Here is a 24,317-nt window from a genome sequence, read left to right on the forward strand (position 1 = left end):
TCAGTTACAACGAATGTATAACCACCGGATTTTTCCGTAATAGATTGCCTTTGTACTCTTCGGATACCATTGGTCGATATTTGTAAAAGTGTCCCCCGATGGCGTGTGCGTGCATGGTCCCTTTTGATGCATCGCATTTTTTGAAAAAATCCTTTCTTTTTGTTGTGGCTCATTTTGTTATCCCTCATGCCAACCTCCTGCTGCACCACAGTGTGTGCCATATCCGCTCAACATGAGCCTGATGGGCCGCAGGGTGGAGTGGGTCTCATGCGGTGAGCGCCACTCCCTCTTCCTCTTTGAAGATCGCAGGGTCGCCGCGTGTGGGTGAGCGACTCGCAAAATGATACATTACGCCGTGGCGGCGGGGGGAACTTTCGCCAGACACACACACACCGAAAGAAAAGAAAAAACTTCGGCAAAAAAATTTGAGGAATTGTTTTGCCGTCGTCTTGTGACAAGCGGCACAAAAGCGCCCGACTACGGGATTCGAAACGTAATTGAAAATAAGAAACTCATTGTAAACAATCTAATGAATTAAAGTGATTTAGTTTAAGTCACTTATCCAAATGTGTACCCTGAGTGTGGTGTTATGTCAATTATCCCATGCTGAGGCAGTCGAATGTCGGTGAGGGGGCTTGGGAATGTTCTTGCCTAGGTGTGTTTCCAACTTCCATTTGATCCAGAAACTTTATCGAGCACTGACTGTGAAATGTATTATTTTCCTTTGAATCTAATTATTAAATATTAATAGAAATTTATTTCTTTATTTTTCACATATTAAACAAAATACTGTGTTCCTCGTATCTGCTGGACATCTGTGAAAAATTTCTTCATAGCTCTTCGAATTCCTCCAATCTAAATAAAGATTCAGATAATTTTAATAATAAATAAGTATATGTATTTCTCATCTCCCATTTACAGCCCTCAGCCAGTAGTGGAAATCCCACGTTCCTATGACAGGGATGAGTCAATGTATAGGACAACCACTGTTAAACTTTCACACAAAGTGGTCATCATTTTATCAACCCAGAAGTCAGATAGGCTGAGTCAACCGTCATACCAAGATCTGAACTCTCAACCTTCCCACACTGTTACAAATACAATGTGCTACACTTGTGCTGTTTAAATGCATTCACCTTTTAAATTTTCTACGGTCTGGATACATGTGCTTACGTCTTACTTATTGCATACTTCTGTGTTGGCCTAATTGCATACCTGTCCATATTCCCATTTCTTTCCTTGTGGCGTGATACCTGGATATGCCATCATAGGTGCCAGAAGTAGGCAGTTCATGAGAGTGGCAGCATGCATTGAAGCGCCGATTATGACTGACAAAGTGAGGCATTATAGAACTTTTCAAGCTGCTTGCGTGAGGCCAACATATGCGTGACAACACCATGCTCTCTGGAGATAGTGGCTGTTTAGCAACAGAACTGACACAGCATGAATTAATCAGTGCAGCAATGCAGTGTGAAACAATCTGCTTCCCACTTGACAAACGTAAAATATCTCAGTTTTAAAGTGTTTAGCTATTGACATGTCGACAGCGCGGTCCTGTAACGCATCCAACTGCTACCCTGATTGAAATATATGATGTTGCTGATGGTAGACATCTTCATCATAGGACATCCTTTGCCAGTACGATAATATGATAATAGGGTTTTCCCCTTTTTTATGGCAATAAAAAAAACAGGTGTTAAGATGTTAAAACACCAAACAGAAACCTTTTACAAGGAATGATGTCTGCATGAACCACAATGCTTGTTATCAGAATGCAAACAAAAACATACTCTGATAATATATGCGGTAGATATCTACGTATGGCCTTTGTCAACATGTGATCCTGTTGCACATATGCAGCATATACATTGTTTTTTTACTGAAGAATGTAATTAATTCCCCTCCAGTAAATATTGCATTTGAGTAAAAGCATTGTGTGTCCATATATACGTGTGTCGTGTAGCGGTTAGCGGGCCGAGCTCGATTCCTGCTCACGATCAAATAACAGTGGCGACTATTTGAACTGATCCTGGGCCTTCCCTAGGTCGACTCAGCCTCAAATGAGTACCTTGTGCAGTGCGTAAACGTCGTCACTGGGGAGACAAAGGCAACCCAGGAGTGTTACTGGGCATTCACCCCCTCGTGTGACATGTCGGTTTCATAGATGCTCGTTAACAGCATTTTCCCCAACAGTCTGTTAAGGCTATGCGGTCAATGCGCAGGAACATTGGAACAATTGCTCTTAACAATTATTCAAGGTACCATCCCTAATATTTGAAGGTATCTGTGGCAGTGATCCCAACTTTCCACTCCAAAGCATTGCACCTTGTGGCCGGGAGGAGAACAGGGCCCGATAATAATAATGATAAAAAAGAGAATTTAGGCCACATCTTTTGTTCTCTTTACTGCACGAAATAAAAGTATTACCACAGGTTTTTAGTTGGAATGCCTTGGGGCAAAGTGAATTGAATGCTATAATTTTATTCCCTAAAACGGTATCAATGATTTTCCCCAAAAACTGAAAATGATACATCTCTATGCTCAGGCTATTCTAATGAGCATTTTTGTTGGGAGTGTAGGGCTTTTTTTAGGGAACTGTTGGCGTCAAACTGGAAACACATATACACGTTTGCTGAGGAAAAGTGGATTCAAGTGTTGCGTCGGTAGTTGGTGAGAGAAACACTTGAATAAAGATTACCACAGAAGGGTTTAAATTGGGCAAACACTTCTGCAGATGAAATATTTATTTTGGCAAAAAAAAACCTATGCACAGTCACATACAAACACAATGTATGTACAGTGCGTTTGTGAAATCTTACTGCAAACGGATGAAAAAAATATATTCCCATACGGAAAGTTTACAATTGGTAATTAAATAAGCGTGTGAGTAAATCAATAACGAGGTACATTCATGCATTACCCATGAAGATCAGTGGCACACTATTTAGTGCACTACGCTACGAGCCTGGAAACTTAGTTTTTAATGCCTAGCCACAGCAAACATCGTTGGCAGTGATATCTTAAATGGTTCTGCATCACCGCCTTCGGTAAGCTGCACTGACCAGTGTGGTGAAGTATGGTCAAACAACCTGATGAAGCCTTCATCTAGCAATGGATTAACAAAGGGTTGTCAATTTATAATTATTTTATACATTATGACATAGTTATACCTGAATAGCATAAATATTCGTTCTGTTTAAGATCTTTTTTAGCAGGTACTGTCATTCCTCGTTATATGGCCAACTAAATATTCGGACTTTCGCCATAACGTAAGGTAAAATGAGGGAACGAATTCCATATAGGTTACGTTAAATTCGCATTTCTAAGAATTTTAAATCTCTCAACTATCAAAGAAAAATTTGGGACGATTTTCTTTTCAAAACTCGAACACCGCCTGGTCTGTGGTTTATCCTTGCATGAATTTCATGCTGCTCCAGGTTGTTAAAAAAATGAAAATAAAAAAAATTGTTCAGTAGTTTGTAAATGTTCTTAGTTTTTTCGGTAAAGTCACGTAGGTTAAATTTTTAAATTAAAATTAATAAAAGTAAAATAAAAATAGAATAAAATAAAAATCACGACGTTTCGGAGGCAACACAAGCTTCAGTCAAGTACTTGATGCAGCTGTCGTGCTGTGACGGTTCCACCTGAAGACGGAAGCTTGTGTTGCCTCCGAAAATGTGGTGATTTTTATTTTATTTTTAATTTTACTTTTATTAATTTAACATTTTTACCTACGTGACTTTACCGAAAAAACCTAAGAATATGAATCCTTGCAGTCACGAAAGCTTCAAATCTAGAGTTTGTAAATAGTTTTGCGTGGCATACTTTTCACACTGTAATGGTTTCCCCGCACTCTTTGCGGTGCCCAAGGTTGGCTGTTTTGGTTTCTGCTCTTTCTGTTGTTCACGCCACCACCTCACGCGACTATCGTCAATGTTTCTGGTAGGTACTCTAAAGTGTGTTTTTTATTTCGCTACTTATTTTGAGGAGTATTATTCACATTTTATAAAATTATCGATTGCCCATTAAATATGTGTTTAACAAAAGATTTGCTGCATTCTTAAGTGCGATTTTATTTCGTCTTGGGGCCTAGTTTTTTTTCCATAGGAATGCATCTCCAATGATATAATTTAAGTCAATTAGAAAATAGGGTTCGATATATGGAGTTTTCACTTTTCGGACAACTTTTAAGGAACGTATTTCTTTCGTATGTCAAGAGATGGATCATAGTTTAAGAATATTACATGTCCAAAGCTTGTTGCATCTGTCGATCAGTATCTATTGAGGCAATCGTGTTTTTTTTTAGGTTAGAATATTCCCGAGGTATTTCAATGTGCTTCCTGCTCGCTGCCTTTTCAGTTTGCCAGGATACTGCTTGGAGATTTCCCAATTGTAAAAAAAAGAAGCAAAAGCTATTTTGTAAAATAAGCTATTTTATAACAATTTTACAAGCCCCAGTGTGACACTTAATTAAGATGAACCGGAAATAGGTTTCGTAAAACATATTTGACATGTTTTCAGAGGGATATCGTAAATTATTCAAATATGTCTCATTTATTCAGGCTGCCACAGGGCTTGTGTGTGGGAATGCAGAATGCGGTTCGTATGTTTATTTGGCTCACACTTGGAAAAAAAATGTTTACAAATAGTGCAGCGACGCTGCTTTGTCATGTGATGATTTTAGTTGGAAATTGATGCGCTGTTATTAAGGGCTGGAACAGAGCCACAGTCTGGGAGAGATTGCCAAAGCAGCTTTAGTGCAAATAGTTGCTCTGTCACGCTCGGCATGTGGGAGTGTGGGGGGAGAAAAAACCCGATGTGTTAAAGTGAATCCCTTGGTGAGTACCCAACCCAGAGGAGACTCAAGACGGTACATTACGCGGAATAAATTAATGCAATAACGCTACGAATAAAACGATCTTGAACAGATGTGAATGAAATGCATTGCTCACAAGTGTCACGTCAGTAGAGAACCCATTCTTGTAATGTCTACCGATGTATTTTATCAAAGGAACCACAGCCTATTTGTTTTTATGCCATATATTCTCTTCATCATCAAACTAAATCACTCACATTTCCGGCTTTGTAGATGTATGTAATGATTGATGAGATTCTATTTATGACGGTTCTCAGCATAAAAAAATTTGACTTGTTATGACACATTAGTTTGACTAAAATGCGAATAAATTACATTCCAGCCATTCTCAATAAACCATTGGATGAAGGCCTTTCCACGCCCTGTCGGTCGTGAGGGTTTTTTGACCACACTGGTCAGTGCCGGTTGATGAAGGGGATTGAGGTCAGGACCGGTACTGATTTCACCTGCCACTTGTGCTCGTTGAGGCTGGGAACCAATCTCAGGTCGCTAACCACTGTCCTACTGCTCCACTACTTTAACCTTAATGTGGTATGTTTCCACAATTTCTAAATAATTCTGCCTACCGTTGTTCGTGCGGTGGTTTACAGACAGATGACGGCTGTACCAATTTGGTGGTAGTTAATGGCATCTGTTTGGAGGGACACCCCAATATGCGAAGAATAGAATTTTCAGGTGCAATTTTATACCACACCAGCACTTGTACATAACAGTGTTTGGCAGCTAATATTGCTATTGCAGGTCTGGGGAGAATGGGGCCTTTTACGTCCGAGCCACAGAAGAGGATTGAGAATGTTCCAAAAAAAAAAACGTCTGTGCAAAATAAGTGTTGTTTCACAACGGTACCACAGTGCAATGTTAGTATTTTGTACTGGGTTGTGAGACCCGAGCCTCTAAGTCTCTCATCGAGCCAACCTTAACCAAATTGTCCCCCCTTTCTTACTCGCTAATTTCAACGTTCTGAAATGAACTTTAAGTCTACGAAATGCGTTTGTGATACTGCGTTGGTGCACAAAACGCACGAATAACAAAAACTCAACACAACCATTCTCGAGGGGCAATAAAGAGAGCATGAATGTGACATGGCTTATTGTATATATATATTTGTAACTTTTAGGGTTGCGTTATCAATGTGCACATGTATGCAACATTTTAGTGAACAAAGAAACCAGCCTTTAAATATATAGAGTGCGGGGAAACCATTACAGTGCTGTCAACATTTTATTTGGTTTATTTACCTTCATAACTATCATTATAAGCATGCTTGAGCTTCCTGCCCCTTGCAGTAATTACGAGCTGAACATGGATGTATTTATAAAGGTCATAAAAGCACATTGCTAAGAATGACATCAGACTTTGCTTTGTTCCTATTCAAGGCTAGTGCTTTTCGGTTATATCTGCTGATCTGACAAAGAGCCACTTTTTCACACGTATGTCATGTACAATAAATAATACGTATTCCAGAAGTTTGGTAGTTTTTTGTTTATTGTGCTATATATCCTAGACAAATGTGAGGCTCTGACTAATATTTGTGAAAATTCTGCAGGAGGTTCAAGGCTAATTTATTTGCATGGCTGGTGGCTTTTACAACCTTGCAAGGTTAATGTAGAGCTGCACACTTGATCTCCTTGATTTTTCCAATTTATGATGCCTTTCAAATAAGGCCTCTGGTCTCTGACGATTATTGTTGGTCGAGTCAATAGGTGTGAATTGATGTAAACAATGTAAGTAAATAGTGAAATACAGTAGAGGAAAGTATTTATGTCACCTATAATGTGTTTTTTGTGTTTTACATTTGAACAAATGCAGTATGATAAATTGTAATAATATTAGTTCCTTAAATTGTAGATATAATTATGAAACATGAAACAATTTTTAGAGTAAAAGTGTGCATAACATTGTTCATATCTGTGCATAGTAAATATATTTTAAAAGTTACATTTCAAATTACTTTGGCTCACACCTCTTTATATCACATTCAGCTTATAAGCCCGTGGGCTGCATTAATGGAACAGGCTTTTTGGTATTGGCGATATTGCTGCCTCTATTGGCTTCGTGAAAGCCACGCATTTGCATTTGGTACATTGAAGTGTACAGTGACATGAAAGTGTCAGCCTTAGCGTAAAGTGTGTCCTATTGACACTATATCTCCTTTTATGTGACATGCTGGGAGTGTCAATAACATTTTACATTTTTTTTGTTAGCATACGCTGTTTTGATTTTCACGTTTGATATGACGAAGGATTCTTTTTTTCTGATCAATTCATTCCTTGGAGGTGCAATAAGAGCTTTTATGTTGAACCGTTTGAATCCTCCTCTGCTTACATCTGAAATATTCGCAAAGAGAATGTCATTAAAACGACAGACGCTTACTTGTGTTATTCATCGGAAATCTTACATGTAGCATTTATGACAATTAATTCTGGATTCTATGTCCTTGATGACGATGATGACAGTGAAAACATGTTTTTAAAATATATAGATAACTTCAAACAAAAATGAAAGCCTTATACCAAAAATAACCTTAGCTACGTGTATTTGATGTTGGCCGTGTTATATGTATATACTGTATAGGGAAGAAGAAAACAACGTACATTTTCTGAACAATTTGTCTTCAAAGTGGCAACACTTTTGGACAGCTGGGAGTGGGAAGCAGAGACGAGGCGGTGGTGGCACGCGTTATTGAGGATCTGGAGGAGGTCATCCAGGTGGCTTGTGGAGCCAACCACAGCCTGGCAGTCGCACGTAAGTATGGCGCACAACTGTATCTCAAGACAATTCTAGATTTGAAGCTTTCGTGACTGCAAGGAATCATCTTCTTAGGTTTTTTCGGTAAAGTCACGTAGAAAGTAAAATAAAATAAAAAGAAAAATCACGACGTTTCGGAGGCAACACAAGTCTCCGTCATCAGGTGGGACCGTCACAGCCAGATTAGCTGATACAGCTAAAGTCTCCGTCATCAGGTGGGACCGGTCCCACCTGATGACGGAGACTTGTGTTGCCTCCGAAACGTCGTGATTTTTCTTTTTATTTTATCTCAAGACAAGGTACATGTTATTCTTTGGGTCTTTCGGCAAAGTCACGTAGATAGGTTTAAAGAAAATAACAAAAAATAACAAAAAAACTACGACGTTTCGATCGCAACACAAGCGTCGGTCATTTTTTTTCTCCTCCTGATGACGACCGCTTGCGTTGCGATCGAAACGTCGTCGTTTTTTGTTATTTTCTTTGAACCTATCTACGTGACTTTACCGAAAGACCCAAATAATATGAATTCGTGCAGTCACGAAAGCTTTAAGTCAAGATTCATGGTACATGTTCTTTCTGAAAATAAATGCGTGATATTTTATTACAATAATTTGATAGTTTGGTAAAACTTTTGGCTGGGTAGAGCTGTGGCAAAGTGCATTTATTTGCAATTGAAAGAGTTGTGATTTCAAATCCCTGTCTGGATTTCTCATAGAAATTGTGGAAATAACCTGATCACACAAGCCAAAACCAACATTATCCCCCACAGCTTGACTTAGTTGAGTTCATCCCTGTTTGTCTTTACACATGATATAAGATAACATTGGTTTGTTGCAACTCAACATGATTGTCCAAGACAAATTCATAGCCTTCAGCTATGCCAAGTCACCATAAATGTGGTAATTTGTGCCCAACCTAGTTGGAGCTCAGAAACTAAAGAGGGTCAAACCAGAGAATATCAAATGTGGGACTGCATGGGGCTGCAGGTTGTGAAGTCACCATGAGATTTAAGTACGGAAATAGACTCAATCTGCATATTTATTGAATTGATGTGTTTGTGGATTGAAACCATCAGTGCGGAACCTCAGTTGTTATCCCATCATGTGCGCGGGTTTTCTCTGAGTACAGTTCAGTTAATTGCCTTTATTATCAAGTGTCAAACACTCTTTTGTGCTATTGGTCAAAGATCCAATTGCAGGACCAAACTGAAAAATGGTTTTGAGACTCAGTGAGACTTTTCTTGGTAAATAATTGGAATCATAATTTTTACTATCCTTATAACTGGGTTAACGATGGCCACTAACTCCAGTAAATGGAATTCCAATAGTGGGATAAACAGCAAGCGTTCTAGCGGGTGCAAACACCCCTTGATAAACATTATTTGGTCATGAAATAGACTCCATGAATCATAATAACATGTCAGAACCCCGTGTTTAAAGGAGGCCTCAATGCCCTCCATCTAACCGCCCTCGTAATCAATGGCACAGGCTTAATCTAAAAAAGATGGCAAATCTATACATGGCAGTGAGTACTGCTCCTCTAACATCTTCATGAGCCAGACACCAGCACCAAGTGCTGCTGGCCACATGCCGCAATGCAATGAAATGTCCATACTGCTCTATGCTATATGCCTTTTAAATATTTGTAGGGCACATACAATTTATTACGTGCAAGTCTTCTGACGGGCGTATTATTATTGTTAGTTATTACTCACAGAAGTTTAGAACCACGAAGAATGTCACGTGTTTAATGGGAACACGTGTAGCTGTTGCTCATTGTGAGCCATGATCTATCCGCTGCGGAATAGAGGCCTCCACAAGGCGTTCCCATCATACGGTCTGGCGATACAACGACCTATCTAGAATGGGGGTGAAGCCCGAGAGAGGGTGTCATCTGCCTTTATTGTTTCTTAAAGTAATCAGTTTATTTTCCAACTTTATTTCTGGCCACGTGGGGAGTGAGTCACTGACTCTCAACGAGTGAGGAGCAAATCATAATGAAGCCAGCACTCCTGTACCACATGCACGAGTAATCCGCAACAATAATATTGTCAGATTTTTCTTAATCGGCTCAATAGAACACCATAACCTGGTCACGTGCAAGACATTTTTAGCCTTGGATGGTGTTAATAAAAAAAAATAACTTCACCCTTCATTAAATTATTTAATATTGATAGACTTAAGTCACCATATAAATACATTATTTTAAACATATCACTCCTGAAAAAGTTGGCAGCCTTCGTGTACAATATTGTATTTAATTTGGGATGTCTAGAGTTCTTCGAATTCAATTTTTATTATTATCATTAATATTTCTGGACACTGGTGTAATAACCTTATCAAAAGCAATCTCTTGCCCTGTGCCTGGCCACCTGGCCGTGATTTCCTAATAGGTGAAAGCAGAAAATTATGGTGTACGTTAGCCTCTGCCTGGCTAAATGACGTATTACGTGACGGCTGAGTGAGCTGTGATAGCGCTATTCTATTATGACAGCTTCTCTCTGTTGTACATTGTTGGCGGGGAAATGTGCGCGGTGGGGCTGCGTGTAATTACCAGAGGCTGGGCCTGCTGACGGCTCGGGATGATTTCTGACAGGTCCATTACACGGAGGTAACAAGGACAATGTAGCGGACCTGATTCTCTGCCGCCACACCAATGGCTCTAAGGTGTCTCTTGGACATTTGTTCCGGCAGCCATTGGACTGTGAAGGAGACTGATATTTTTAGCTGGGTGGGTAGGATGTGGAGAGTCTTAACTGTGGTGGTGGATGGGTGTGTGTTTGTATGAGTGTGCGCTGTCAGGATGGGGAGCCGGTGGTGCAGCAGTTAACTGGCTGCGCTAAGAATCCAGCGACCCGAGTTCGATTTCAAATCACGGCCAACACCAGTGACAATTATACGAACCGGCTCTGGGCCTCCCCTGGGTCGAGTCAGCCTCAAATGAGTGCTTAGTGCAGTGTGTAAACATAGACATTAGGGAGACAAAGGTGGCCAGCCGTGGTACTGGCTACCCACCCCTTTGTGTGCCGTGCCGTCCTTCATAGGTGCTCGCTAACAGCACTTGCCCCTACAGCCTGTTGAGGCTATATGGGGGATCTTTGTTGCTGTCAGGATGGGGGAGCGAGGTGGAAGTTGTGGGGGGCTAAAATGAGTCAGAGGTGGTCGGTCGGCAACCGTGGCATCTGGTAAGAGCCTTGGTTGAAGCTTTTTTTATTTAGTCTGGCAAAAATAATGGCATACTTAGGGCTGCCATGATGCATCATGTTGTTTAGAACACACACTCACACAAACAAGACAAAGCCACTAAGCAAGCGTTATATAATCCGACTAACGACTGTTTTGAAGAAAACTTCAATGGGTAGTGATTTTTTTTTATGTGAAATTATTTCACATGCCTTTTATACCAGGTTTTACATAGGTAACGTGATAACCATTATAAAGTAGAATGTCTCTACGATTACATAATATTACGTGATACAATCGTTTGCATTGAAACAGTTGTTGTGATTGTGCTATAACCTGAAATAGATCATGAATTGATGTAGAAAAAAAAGTGTGATTTGTAGTTACTACGTCATTCGTGTATGATGGATACGGCTGCAAAATTGAGTTCTAGAGAACCCAGTAGATACAGGAGCTTTCTGAAAGTTGTGATTAATATTTCTGGTCGAGTGGAAGTGCAGTGGTCCTGTGCTACCCTACGAGCCTGGCACCCTGTGTTCGAGTCATGGCCATCGTTACTATCAGTGATATCTGAACATGTTCTCAGACCCTTGTGCTGACTAGCTCGGTGAGGTATGTTCCAAACAACTGCTGTGACTGACATAGCGTGGTGAGGCCCTCATTCCATCCAGCAGTAGATTAACGAAGGCCTGAAAAATCTAAATAAATACATTTATGTTGTCTTTATTTCATGTAAACAAGAAAAATGACAAAGCATTTCATGACAATATCGGTGAATCTCGAGCGCTGTTGCATTCGACAACGTGGTATTTTCCGTTGCAGTGAAATAGCAAGAAACGCATCAGTAGGGGGCAATGTTGGCTTCAGTTTGAAATAGAGTGACCGTAGGACCGCAAGGTGTAGCCTTACCCTTTAAAATGTTTGTTTCTTCCCTTGGAACGTGTGACTATTGCACACCGTGAACAAAGGGAAGCTAGTTTTCCATACTCCCCGCCCACCCCCCCGCACTTTTGAGCCAGTGCCACTGCACAGATGTAGAGCAATTCTTTTTTAATAGACTTTAGACGTAAAAGTTTCCTGTTGTTCAGTGAACAAGTCGACATTTCTGTTGCATGAGGAGGTATGCACAGTCGGTGGTGCTGCTGCACAGCGGAAAGTGCACTGCACTATGAACCCGGCGACATGAGTTACATTCCGAGCCACAGCAAACGTCAATTGTGAACTACGTCAAAAGCCAATTCCGCTCCCCCTTCACCGACCCGCAATAACCAACGCGATGCAATGTGAGCAAATAACCCCCATAACCAATACAGCGTGGAGACGTCAATAGTATATTGACAAAAGACTAAACATTATTATTACTCATTTTATATCAACATTCTATTCCATCAATAAGATTATCGGCATCAGTTTCTGACTTTTGTCGGCATTTGACTAAATCACCCACGCTCTCACAATAAAAGGCCTTAGACAAAATATCTAAATGATCAAAACCATGTATAAAGGTGGAACAGCTACTCTAAGACTGCATGCAGAAAGTAACTAAATACAACTCATATTCTTATTCTTGGTTCTTTCGGTAAAGTCACGTAGAAGGGAAATAATAAAATAATATAAATATAAAACAATACAAATTCTCACGACGTTTCGACTGCAACACAAGCAATCATCATTAGGTGTGAAATCCACAGCAAGAATATTTGAAAATACAACTCATAAGAGAAGTCAGGCAACCATGTGTGTATATCGCCAATTGCATTCACAATATTAGGATATCTTTTAAAAATTGTATTGCAAAAATTAAGGCATTAACAGAAATGGTGATATATTCATTATAACAACCAATATAAATTAAGTGCCGGAGATTATATAATTAATTGACAAATACGACTATAAAAATGGGCTCAAGATGAATATGAGTGAAAAAGGTCACAGAGAGCAAGTTACACACGAGAAAAACATTGGGGGAAGGATGCAAATGGAATGGAAAACCCAATGGCATACTTATACCTATAGCACTCATTGAAGATGGATTTGGTTAAAAATGATTATGTAAAAAGGCAAGCAAAACAGGTTGGGGTCATTTAGCAAACTGAAATTGAAAGTGAAAACTTAGCAGTGTGCCAAAAGAAGAACATTTTCAACGATTCAACATTTTCCTGATATGAAATATGGATCGGAAACTGACAAAGAAAGTGGAGTAAAACGTTAAAGTACACAGAGGAGCGTGGAAGATGTGCATGCTGAGCTTTACGCTGAGAAGACATAACGCAAGTATCACATAACAGCGCACCTATTGGAGACATCGCTTTGACTTTCAAGTTAGCGGTGGGCTTGGACAATGCACATTGCGTGGAAGGGTGAAGGACAAGGCTAATAATGGAATAGCAGCCAAAATTAAGGAACATGCCAGAGAGGACAATCACTGAGGGAGATGGAACCTTGAGATTAGTTCATGTGCACTCATGAGTGAGATGGATAGTGTAATTACAAGAACGTGATGAATGGCAATTATGTGGGGGAGCCTTTCATCCAGCAGTGGATCGACAATTGTTATAGATGACGATGACAGTGAATGTACTGTAGTGTTAAATGTCAAAGCGGGTAATTGAAAACGTAATGTCAGAATATCCACTTCCAATCCGTACATTTATCCTTACATTTACACACACTGGAATCCAGATTGATGTTTCACATGCATGATTTCTATATATATAATATAAATATATAAAAACAGTGTGTAGATATTTCAAGTAAATTTCATGATACATCTGAATTACCCTCTGGTTTGTCACCATTCTCAGTCATAGGGGACTTAAACAGCCATGATTACATGCTTCCGGCAGTCACCACGAGTGCTCCACTTCAAGGCATTTGTTGACCTGCAAGGTCACTTGCCGTGAGGTCACACATTCACACAGGATATCAACCTCCTTTTGGACTCCAACCTTACAAGCCGACAAAGCCTCAACATCATATATTCGGCTGAGACTCATACCATCAATTTCTGGAAATTCACCAATTATGAGGCTGTTGTATCCGAGTTGAAACTCAACACAAGATTGATCAACACACTGACGAGTTTTTTAAACTATCAGTTTTTCACCCACCCTATCATGTAATATAACTGGTAAAAAGTAGGTCATTTGGTGGATGGCCCTTACCCAGCTGAGAAGTGTTTTCTTTCTTTTTCTCAGAAACCTACAGTATTGATTCGGTGCTAACGGTACTATTGAGGAATACAATTCATTTGGACGGGTGTTGCACATTTCTTCTGCCTTGGGAGATTTTCCTCATATCGAGATACTCTTTTGAATTGTCTTCAGCCTCACTGAGTTCAAGCTATAAGCTAGCTTGAGCATACAAGTAAACTACCAAGTGCTTTTTTTTGTATACCTTTCATTGTTTTCAGGCGTCAAGATTTGTAACATCATCAAGGCACCAAGTATGTCAGAACACAGAGGATATACACTATGTTAAAAGACTTAAAGTCGTCTGCTCCTGGCTTATCTTCAGGCTTATAATTTCCACAATTGATAAACTTTGAGAAATGTAGTTCTCCATATTCAAAGAGATAGATCCAAACATTGCATTGTTATATCACTTAAATAAGACCATTGTGACTTATCTGTGTGAACATTATCACATGAATTATTCAAATGACATTTTTTTCAGTGTTAGCATAGAGAATATATGTTGAGCTGGATAAGATGTCTGTGAAATAGTGTTATATAAGTAAAATAAAACCAATTTTAAGTTGAATATCTCTTCCAAGATACCTGGCCAATGTAGAAGAGAAGCCCAAAATACGTTTTAGAGGGGCTGTCTAGAACTCCCTCCAGTGGTGGCCCTTCTGCCCACAGTGGTGCGAGCAAGAAATTGCAGGGCTGCACCTTTATCTTGAAATAATAAAATACTACTAAAACTATTTGTGTTTTACCAGGTAAGGCCTGATGAGCTTTCCAGCTCTCTTTTTTCAGAAGCGACCTGACCAAAAAAAAATCATAGCCCAAAAAAGTGGTTTTTCACGTGGACATTTTATAGCAGCCAAACACTCTGAATGCACGTTTGTAAATGTGGAGGGAAAAACCGTGGATGACTCGGAGAAATGTGAAGGACCCAGAGAAAAATCCACGCGACCACGGGGATAAAGTCATGCAAACTCCAAATATCCAGCAGGCATTAGGATCGGGATCGAATCCACGACATCCTATAGACCAGGCAAGGTAGTTAATATTTCTCCACTTTGGCGCCTATCTCATCCTTTAATCATGGATGAGTTAGGCATTGCTTCTGGACATTTTGGTATCTCACAGCACTGTTTACAATATTATTTCAAGTATATAACCTTTTTAATCCTCTGTTGTGCCAACAGCGAGTGGAAGGCTGTACGCGTGGGGGTATGGACGCGCATGCGGCTGCTTGACTCAGGACCTGCTAAACCCCGAGACCATGATGATGGAGCGCTGTGGCAAAGTGATGGCTGTGGCAGGAGGGGGCGCCCACAGTCTGGCCATGACAGGTCAGTTTCTCCCCCTCTCCATCACGGTGTGGTCGAGTGTCCGGAGTGTGATGATTACACCGGAGCTCATCAATATCACTCATCTTCTTGAAAACATGGATTTTGTTGTTGTTGTAAAATATTGCTCGTGTGACCTAATGTCTCCATTTATTATACCACTTCAAATCTATTTATGAGTTTTAGAGTTGAAAACTCCAGCATGTGATTATCTTTGTTCGTAATCGCTGCATTGATTAATTCATAGTAACACGTTCTACATCAATATTTAAAAGTATTATATTGCTATAAACTCATTAGTATCTGCTGGTAGTAAAATGTATATTTGTAATTTTCAAAAAGTTAGAAATTCCAATTAATTTGTTTCTTTATTCAGGTGATATGCATTCCCGTTATATTTACTGCATTCGCAAAAAAAGAGTCCTAGATATATGTAAAAGAAATACACATTACTTATGTCACGTTGTTTAGTTCAGCGATTGTTGGAGTTTGGAATTTAGTTTTAATTGCCTTTGCATGATGGCTATTTCTTTGGAACGATATCGCATCATTAACTTTGTGATGGGCAGCTGTGCGAAATACACCATTGGGCCTTTTCAAAAAGGCTAATTGGGAAGGGGCCGCACTACAAACCTTTCGCTCATAACTATTAATGTGTTTAATTACTTTACTATTTTTGTTTTATAAGGAGAATTAATAACTGACTATTTACAGTCCTTTGTGTATCCACTGTTGCTCAAAGGCCTCCCTCCCCATGCTGTGCCAGTTATTGGGTTGTTTGACCATATTTAACCACTGCTGGTCCATGGGTTAGTGAAGGTGGGGGCCCAGTACCGGTTTAGATAGCACACACCACTGTATGGAGTCACAGTGGAACATAGAACTCAGTTTAGTGCACGAATCACGATGTCGCCACTGCGCCCCAAAGCAGAAAACCAGTTGTACATTCGTTCTTAATCAAGTGTTCATCGGTCTGCTATAACACGAATATGCATGAGTGCACGTTTTTTGTTGTTGCCATGTTCATGCTGTAGTTCCAACAGTATATTAAAGAGCTCAGTGACTTGTGGGACACATTCCATAGGCTGATAAAAACGTTAGCACCAAGGGCCTAAAAAGCACTGGCCAGTGGTTGAGCTGTTCTGTCACACATAAGTGGACCCAAAAGACTGGATTAACTCTAGCGACGAGAGCAGAACATGGCAATGTATGGATGAGCTCGCAAATGCAAGCTGTGTGCTTTTGCTCCTCTCAGTAATTCTTGATTGACACACCACGTGATAAAAGGGATAGTAGTTTGTTGAAATAGTGGTTTTGGCTAATCATATAAATCCCCCTTGTTAAACGAAATGTGTATAACACAACTTTGTTTTGTTGATTCATTTACGTTTATATGCTGCATTTATCAATGGATAATTGAGTACTCTGTATCATTCTAGATTTGAAGCTTTCGTGACTGCAATGATTCATATTCTTAGGTTTTTTCGGTAAAGTCACGTAGGTAAAAAACATTAAAAAGTAAAATAAAATAAAAATCACGACGTTTCGGAGGCAACACAAGCTTCCGTCTTCAGGTGGTCACAGCCACGACAGCTGTATTTGATACAGCTGTCGTGGCTGTATTTGATACAGCTGTCGTGGCTGTGACGGTACCACCTGAAGACGGAAGCTTGTGTTGCCTCCGAAACGTCGTTATTTTTATTTTATTTTACTTTTTAATGTTTTTTTACCTACGTGACTTTACCGAAAAAACCTAAGAACTCTGTATCATCTTACAACATTGTCAATGCAATGCTCATGAGAAAACGTATTCTAAAAGATATTATTTCAAAACATCTCTTGACTGGCCGACGTAAATGTGAGATCATTGGAGACACCGGGAGGCTTCCAAAACACGATCGAAAAAGGACAAACTACTTTGATGAACTCGGTAAACTTGAAATGACCTGTGTATATTTATGTACGCTGAAATCAGCCATGAAATTGACCTTTACATCACCCGGCTGACTGGCTGGCTCCGATTAAGTTCCTGCAGCTTTAGCAGAGCTAAACGGACTCGAGTGACATGTTCTGGTGCTCTCGCGTCATGTGGTGTTGGTTTGTTTGCTAGTAAATATTTACAGATGTATTTGCAGATAGAGCTGTGAGCTTCTTTGCGCCAAAAGTGGAGATCTTTTTTTTTGATGCCGTCGCTGATTGCTGAATAGAGGGAGGTTTTAAACTATATAAGAAACACAGCAAGCTGGTTAAATGGATGTATACACTCAATTAATCTTTGTGAATCACCACCTATGAAGGCCGGTATGGCCTGGCTAGCTAACAGCACTTCCCCCAACAGTCTGTAAAGGTTATATGGGGGATCTTTGTTTTATATTTTTATATGTGGGGACCAGTGTAGTGGTTCGTGCACACCAGCACTACGAATCCGGTCACAGGAGTTTGATTCCTGCTCACGACCAACATCAATGACGAATATCTGAACTGGTCCTGGGTCTCCCCTAGGTTGACTCAGCCTTAAATGAGCACCTGATGCAGTGTGTAAACATCAGCACTGAAGAGACAAAGGCGGCCAGACGTGGTGTTAGCCACCCATCTCCTCGTGTGCCATGCCGACCTCCATAATAGGTGCTCACTAACATCACTTGCCCCAAAAGTCTGTTAAAGGCTATATGGAGGCTCTTTGTCTTTGTTTTTATATATATTATTCTGTTGAGATGCACTGTAAACAGCAAATACGTCTAGCACCACAGACAAGAACGTATTTGGGTTTTGTGAAAGATTTTTCACCTTCTGCCAAAAAGCCCCTAAATATTGCAGCACCCTCCGCTTGACATTTCAATTTTATTCCTCGTGGCTTTTGACATCTTAATAACCAGGGACGCTTCCTCCCTGTAGCCTGCTGAATCGCGTTTGCACGACTCCAATTCTGGCCCTAGTTATTTCTGTCCACTCCCTTCCTGCAATATATTGAAGCTTTTCACCTTTAACCCTAATCTTCCTTGCATGTCTGCTGTATTTATACGGAATCTTACGAAAGATTTTGCTATACGCTGCATAAGAATAGTTCAAATTTAAAATGGTTTGATCAAATGGGTTGGAACTTAAAATGCATATATTCTCTTAAAACAAGCTTGTAGGATGCAAACATTTTAGTTGTCTTTGTGAAGGTTACTCAAACACCCAATATTTTACGATGCTATTGTTTATGCAGTTTCAGGTAAATTATTCACGCATTTTAATTTTCACCTAAAGCTAATGCAACGCCATAAAGTGTGCCCGTTTCAGTGATGAGTGTTTGATATAGATGATAGCAATATTTAGCATCACAATGTTTCATTTTTTCAGCCAGTCGTTTGGCGTATTGTGCAAATCACACGCACGAGGAGACAGGCGAGCACTTTGCTAAAGAGGTGCGGGTAATTTATAGGATTATGCATTAGCATCTAGTTACGGACGGCGCGTCTCTCTCCACCATTAGCCATGCCTCGTACAGCTGCCGGGATCGGCTGACCCCTCCTGCATCGCTGTCACGGTGGCCCAGAAAGATGATAAATGTTTGCAGGCCTGTAACCAAAGCCTACGGCGAGGGCCTTGGCTTTGCCATGTGGAGTTGAACACCCCAATGTGCCAGGACAATACGCTGCCTGCACATGGCACGGGGCCAGTGGAAGGCAAGCACCCTTTTCATTTGCCAATGGGTGCGTGCCACGCTCTGGACACTTGTCCGTACACGTGGTCTTCTGTAAATTCCACCGTGACCCTTTTTTTTTTTAAAGGCGTGAGCTCTTTTTTCATACAGCAAGATGACAGGATTATTAATGACTGGAGGGTGACCTTTGTGACCATACATATTCATGTTGTGTGAGTGCGTATGGGGTGAGTCACATATTAAAATAGACAGGCAGTGAACAGCATCACATAATTATTAATATTATACTGAATATATAACACCCCTCTTTGATTATTTTCACAAAAAACTGTATATATGCAAATAAATGAATATGTTCTCCGAAAATAAGTAAATAGATAAATAAATTTAACGAGGCTAATAGTTTCTAGAGAAGCCACGGACATGCAATATTCACAATGAAAAAATATTAATTACGAGCAAATCCAGTCGCTGAAAACAGTATTGGAACAATATCTGTTCACCAAAACGTTCAAGTTTACCATACACAGACACATATGTATTACAGACACTATTCAGCATCTATATAAATGCAAATGATAAATTGCAAGATTACAATGTATTAGGATATAGCAGAGTGTATGGAAACAAATATACTCGATAGGTATGAGAGAGCCAGAGAAACGATTTTGAGAATGTGATCCTTTTTCACTTTGCACATCTGTAAAAGCTTCAAGTAAACATTGTTACATTTGTAAATTAACATATATTGTAGTTAGCTTTGCATTGCTTAACAGTAGTTACAATGTCAAGCTTTTGTATTGGCAAGACAAAGCTTAATTCAGATATGTCTGTTTTGCAGACAATGGAAATGTATACTCCTGGGGCTCAGGTCAAGAGGTAAGCACGATTTGGCTATACAAGCACAGTATTCTATGCTTTTAATATGTATATTATCACGTATTCAATTTAAGGCATGAAGGCTGCTATATTGTGGTGCAATATTCAAACATTAGTTAAGTGAATCGGCGTGCTATAACATTTCGAGTTCAGACCATTGAAAGTTACATTGAGTACATTTCATGTTTTGATGTATTTATTTCTTCTCATGAGTGTTATGCACATTTGCTTTGTTCATGGCAATTAATTATTACACATAACAACAAAAAATGGTCCTTGAATGTATTATCAAGAGTTCCGGTGTCCTCTGTTTGTTGAGGGGCATTCAAGCGTGGAAGAGTAGGCCAAATACCCTATAGAGGGGCTCTCTAGGGCTTTCTCGAGTGGAGGCCCTTCCCGCCAGCAGTGGCGTGAGCAAGCAATTGCAAGGTTGCGCCTTTGCCTGTTCTGTCTCACAATGTAGCTGCTCACTTAACTAATAAATGTTGGATAAATTTCGATTAAAAGCTTTCGTGACTGCAGGGATTCATCTTCTTGGTTCTTTCGGTAAAGTCATGTAGAATGGAAATAATAAAATAATAAAATAAAACATTATAAAATAATTCTCACGAGGACGGCTGCTTGCGTTGTGGCCGAAACGTCGTGAGAATTATTTTATTATGTTTTATTTTTATTATTTTATTATTTCCATTCTACGTGACTTTACCGAAAGAACCAAGAAGATAATGTTGGATACTCGGTGTTTAATGTCCAGCCACATTGATACGCCACGTCCCCAGTTCTTCAAGGCCCCGTCCATCTCTTGCGGCTCTAGGGACAGCTGGGGCATGGCCAGCGGGTGCCGTTCTCAGTTGTGCCGCGGCGCCTGGCGTGTCCTCCCCTGGATGGCCGGACCGTGCAAATCACAGCTGGGGATGCCTACAGCGCTGCTGTAACTGGTGATGATCTCCCTCCAACCTCTCGGCCTCCCCCAGCCCCAACTCGTGCCACTCCACACTTCTCTGCGTGGCAGGGGAAGAGGGAGTGCTGGGTTCCAGCCGTGTGTGACTTCTACATAAAATGGAACACTCGATGCATAACTCCATCACAGCTGTGTGTCAGCACTGTGGGCAGCCTCACAGAGTCTCACACAAAGCGGCGTATGCCCTTAATCCAGCAGTGTTTGTGCAGGGGTGAAGAAGGGACAGGTGTAATGTAGTTAGTTATGTTTTCTACTTGTATGGACTTGTATGCACTATACAAATATCCGTCAATAACCTTACACGGTTTCCTGCAACGTGTGTGAATCAGGCGTGGGTCGCATCTTATGAATGTAGCCGATACCCTGAATGGCATAACGTGGGCAATTGTACTGTAAAGATAAGGCACGTCGTTTGCATGATAATATTTTTTAAGGTTTCTTATGAATGGAAGTACATTACATACATTACATAGTCATAGTCAATGTAAAAAACGTATTCAAATAAATAATACATTTACACGTAAGCACAACTGTTGGGATTTGATTACAATCTTAGGGCAGAGTATTTTCAACAGTGACCACTAGACCAACATACTTGTTAGTCAAAAAACTCGGGGTGGTTTCCAAGCGTTGCAGAAGGAGGGGCGGCACAAGGAAAATGGGGAGGCAGTAGAGGGGAGGGAGGCAGGAGTCATCCATGAAGTATTTGCAGTCAGCAAGTACTTTGTTTCCCCCCTTTATGTTCAGTTATAACTTAATTGCCACATTCACGAGATTTAAAGAAAACACAACTCCTGTAGGAATCACTGCCCGGTAGTTCCATATGCAGTGTGAGTTCCACCAATGCAGCCTTACCGTGAAGAAATTAGCCATTTTTTTCCATCACCCGCAAGCTGTGCAGTGATCTTCAGGCCAGCTTGCCCTGTTGTATCAATACGCAACAATCGCTGAAAAACAAGAGCGTTGATGAGGCTTATTTGGTCAAGCTTGGGTAACTCAGTACGCACCACAGTGATGGTTTGCACCTTTAACACATGTTTTATGTGAGGGCAGGGCTGTTTCATTCCCATTCCAATCCTATAGGACTCTATGGGGATTTTAAGTCCCTTTCAAATGATGATAATTGGCATTGCTCCACACTGCTTGTATGCATGTCACATAGCTTTGCACAGGGAGCCACACATAATTGCGATGCAAAGGCACCGAGTTCACACAACAAGCCTTTAAGTGCCAATTTGATGGCGTTTCAATGGTTCCCTTATGCCACCCACTTAAGAACTTTAGCTACAACAGAGTGGCAATAGAAACACACCTTATTTTGCTCCTCTCTTTGCAACTATTCCCATAGAGTATATAGTTATTCCAATAATCTACCTAATGCTTCTAATTTATCTTGGCTTTTTGGATCTTGGGATGCAAGGGATTAATTGCGAAGAATAGTGTTGGGCTGCATACAATTCTTACGTATTTGCACTTTACTTTAATTATTTTAAAGCCATAAAACTCATGCCAGGGCTCATGAATAGTGGTACATAAAATGTATAGTGATAACCTTGTTTTTTATGATTGTAAACTGCTTACATATAATTATAGAGCTGGCAAAAAAAGTTTTAGGAATATATGCAAAAAAATGCAGCAGCCGAATACTATGCTGACATAAGAGTCTGATTTTTATTTCATATCTTTTTAGCAATATAAAAAGTGCAGGAATGCATAGTTTACTATACAATAAATATACAGTGTGCATATATGCATTCTTATCACTCACGCCTAAAGACGTTTAAACCCTTCCAATGTAAATTTCAGCATCCCATATAGTCACCATTTATTGCACACTTCATGTTGGGTCAGCTTATTCTCTGGTGTGTTCTGGAATATCCACTATGTCCATAAAGGTATCATCCCTTATGATAGGATTAGAAATGTCAGTTTGAACTGTGTGGTGGCAATGTTTGCAACATGTCTCTTATGCATGTAACTTTGTGTTTTTTTACTGCAAACCCCGTTTTTTTTACTGAAAAACTTCACCAGTACATGCTTGAATAATTTGAAACAATCACATCCAAGAGGTTGCACAACATGTGGGACTGTCATGTTTTGATACGATGTGCATTGCCAACAGCATGGCAGATATGTGGAAGTTCATAGGGATACAATGTTTACGATAATATCTTCACACTACCCTGTGTGTGTGTCAGTATAGTTTTATAAACCTGGCTCAAATGGCTAATTATAATCATTTTAAATGTTATAACTTCATGGACACCCTTTATCATCAATTAACCATTTAAATTCATTCTTTATATAATGTGTTACATTGTATTACCATGTTATTCAATGAATGCTCAATTTCATCAACCTGGGTTGAAAAATAATGAATCAATCCACGAAAAAAGTAATATATAAATAAATGTCCGTAACAATTGGCCATGCATGACATCGCTAACATCATATGCATGATATATGTTCATTCTCATAATCACTGATGATTTGATAATCGTTCAATAGGCCCTCTGAACCACACTTGAAATTCAAAAAGTGCTAAATTGCCTCCAACAGCAAATTCTCGCAGCAGCAGCAGAATTTAGAATCGGGCTATAAAAGTGTGCTACGCACCTAACCACGAGACCAACGTGACACTTAAACAACTTGGTTTCTAGCCAAAGGCGAGCTGTACATGTGGGGAAGGAGCAGCCACGTGATGGGCGCTGGGAGCCCAGCGGAGCGGCGAGAGTGGGTGGCGCGTCAAGTCGACCTGGCGGGGAGGCCCGTGAGAGCCGTGAGCTGTGGCTCCTGGCACGCAGTGGCACTGACGGCGGAGGGTCCTTCTGGTGAGACGTTTCTCTCAAACGCCTCGCGACTACGGGTTGCATCGAGTGACGTATGTGTGTGTGTGTGGGAGTGGTGGTGTAGCGATTAGCGCGCTGCGTTATGAACCTGGCTGTGACCCGGGTTTGATTCCCGCTCACGGCCAACACTAGTGACGATTATCTGAACCGGTCCTGGGCCTCCCCTAGGTCGACTCAGCCTTACATTAGTACCTGGTGCAGTGTGTACACATCGCCATCAGGGAGACAAAGGCGGTCGGGCGTGGTGCTGGCCACCCACCCCCTCGTGTACCGTTCTGGCCTTCATAGGTGCTCGCTAACAGCACTTGCCCCTACAGTCTGTTAAGGCTATACGGAGGATCTTTATATAGTACGTTCCTGTTTTATGACACAGGTGTGCTTGGCATGGCAAGGTAAGGGGCCTGGTTTGTGGGTGCAGTGCTCGGGAGGGAGCTAAGGTGCTTTTGCTGGAAAATGCGCTTCAGCATACCATCTTCACCACTGATCACGATGATAAGAATATCTCTCAAGCCGAGACCATTGCTGCATCTCAGATTTCCAGGATCTGCCACACAGAACTCGGTCTACAATGTAATGTTAAAGGCAGGGTTTATCTTTGTTGTGGTTAGTACCATTATTTGTTTTTGATCGTGCTATGTATGCTAGATGCAGCAT

At 40.5% G+C, this 24,317-nt stretch overlaps 1 protein-coding gene across 2 annotated transcripts in view; it reads left to right on the forward strand.

Annotated features, from left to right (window-relative positions):
• Positions 1–24,317, forward strand: part of LOC144935331 (putative E3 ubiquitin-protein ligase HERC1) — a 35,568-nt gene that overhangs the window by 7,482 nt on the left and 3,769 nt on the right. For both annotated transcript variants that reach the window (XM_078861896.1, XM_078861894.1), the window contains exons 5-10: positions 212–324; positions 7,497–7,621; positions 15,182–15,328; positions 19,816–19,853; positions 20,668–20,791; positions 23,475–23,645. In XM_078861896.1, coding sequence (XP_078718022.1) covers positions 212–324; positions 7,497–7,621; positions 15,182–15,328; positions 19,816–19,853; positions 20,668–20,791; positions 23,475–23,645 — 718 coding nt within the window. The remainder of the gene's footprint in view (positions 1–211; positions 325–7,496; positions 7,622–15,181; positions 15,329–19,815; positions 19,854–20,667; positions 20,792–23,474; positions 23,646–24,317) is intronic.

The sequence above is a fragment of the Lampetra fluviatilis genome, chromosome 13 (genome assembly GCF_964198595.1).
Source record: "Lampetra fluviatilis chromosome 13, kcLamFluv1.1, whole genome shotgun sequence".
Lineage (NCBI taxonomy): Eukaryota > Metazoa > Chordata > Hyperoartia > Petromyzontiformes > Petromyzontidae > Lampetra > Lampetra fluviatilis.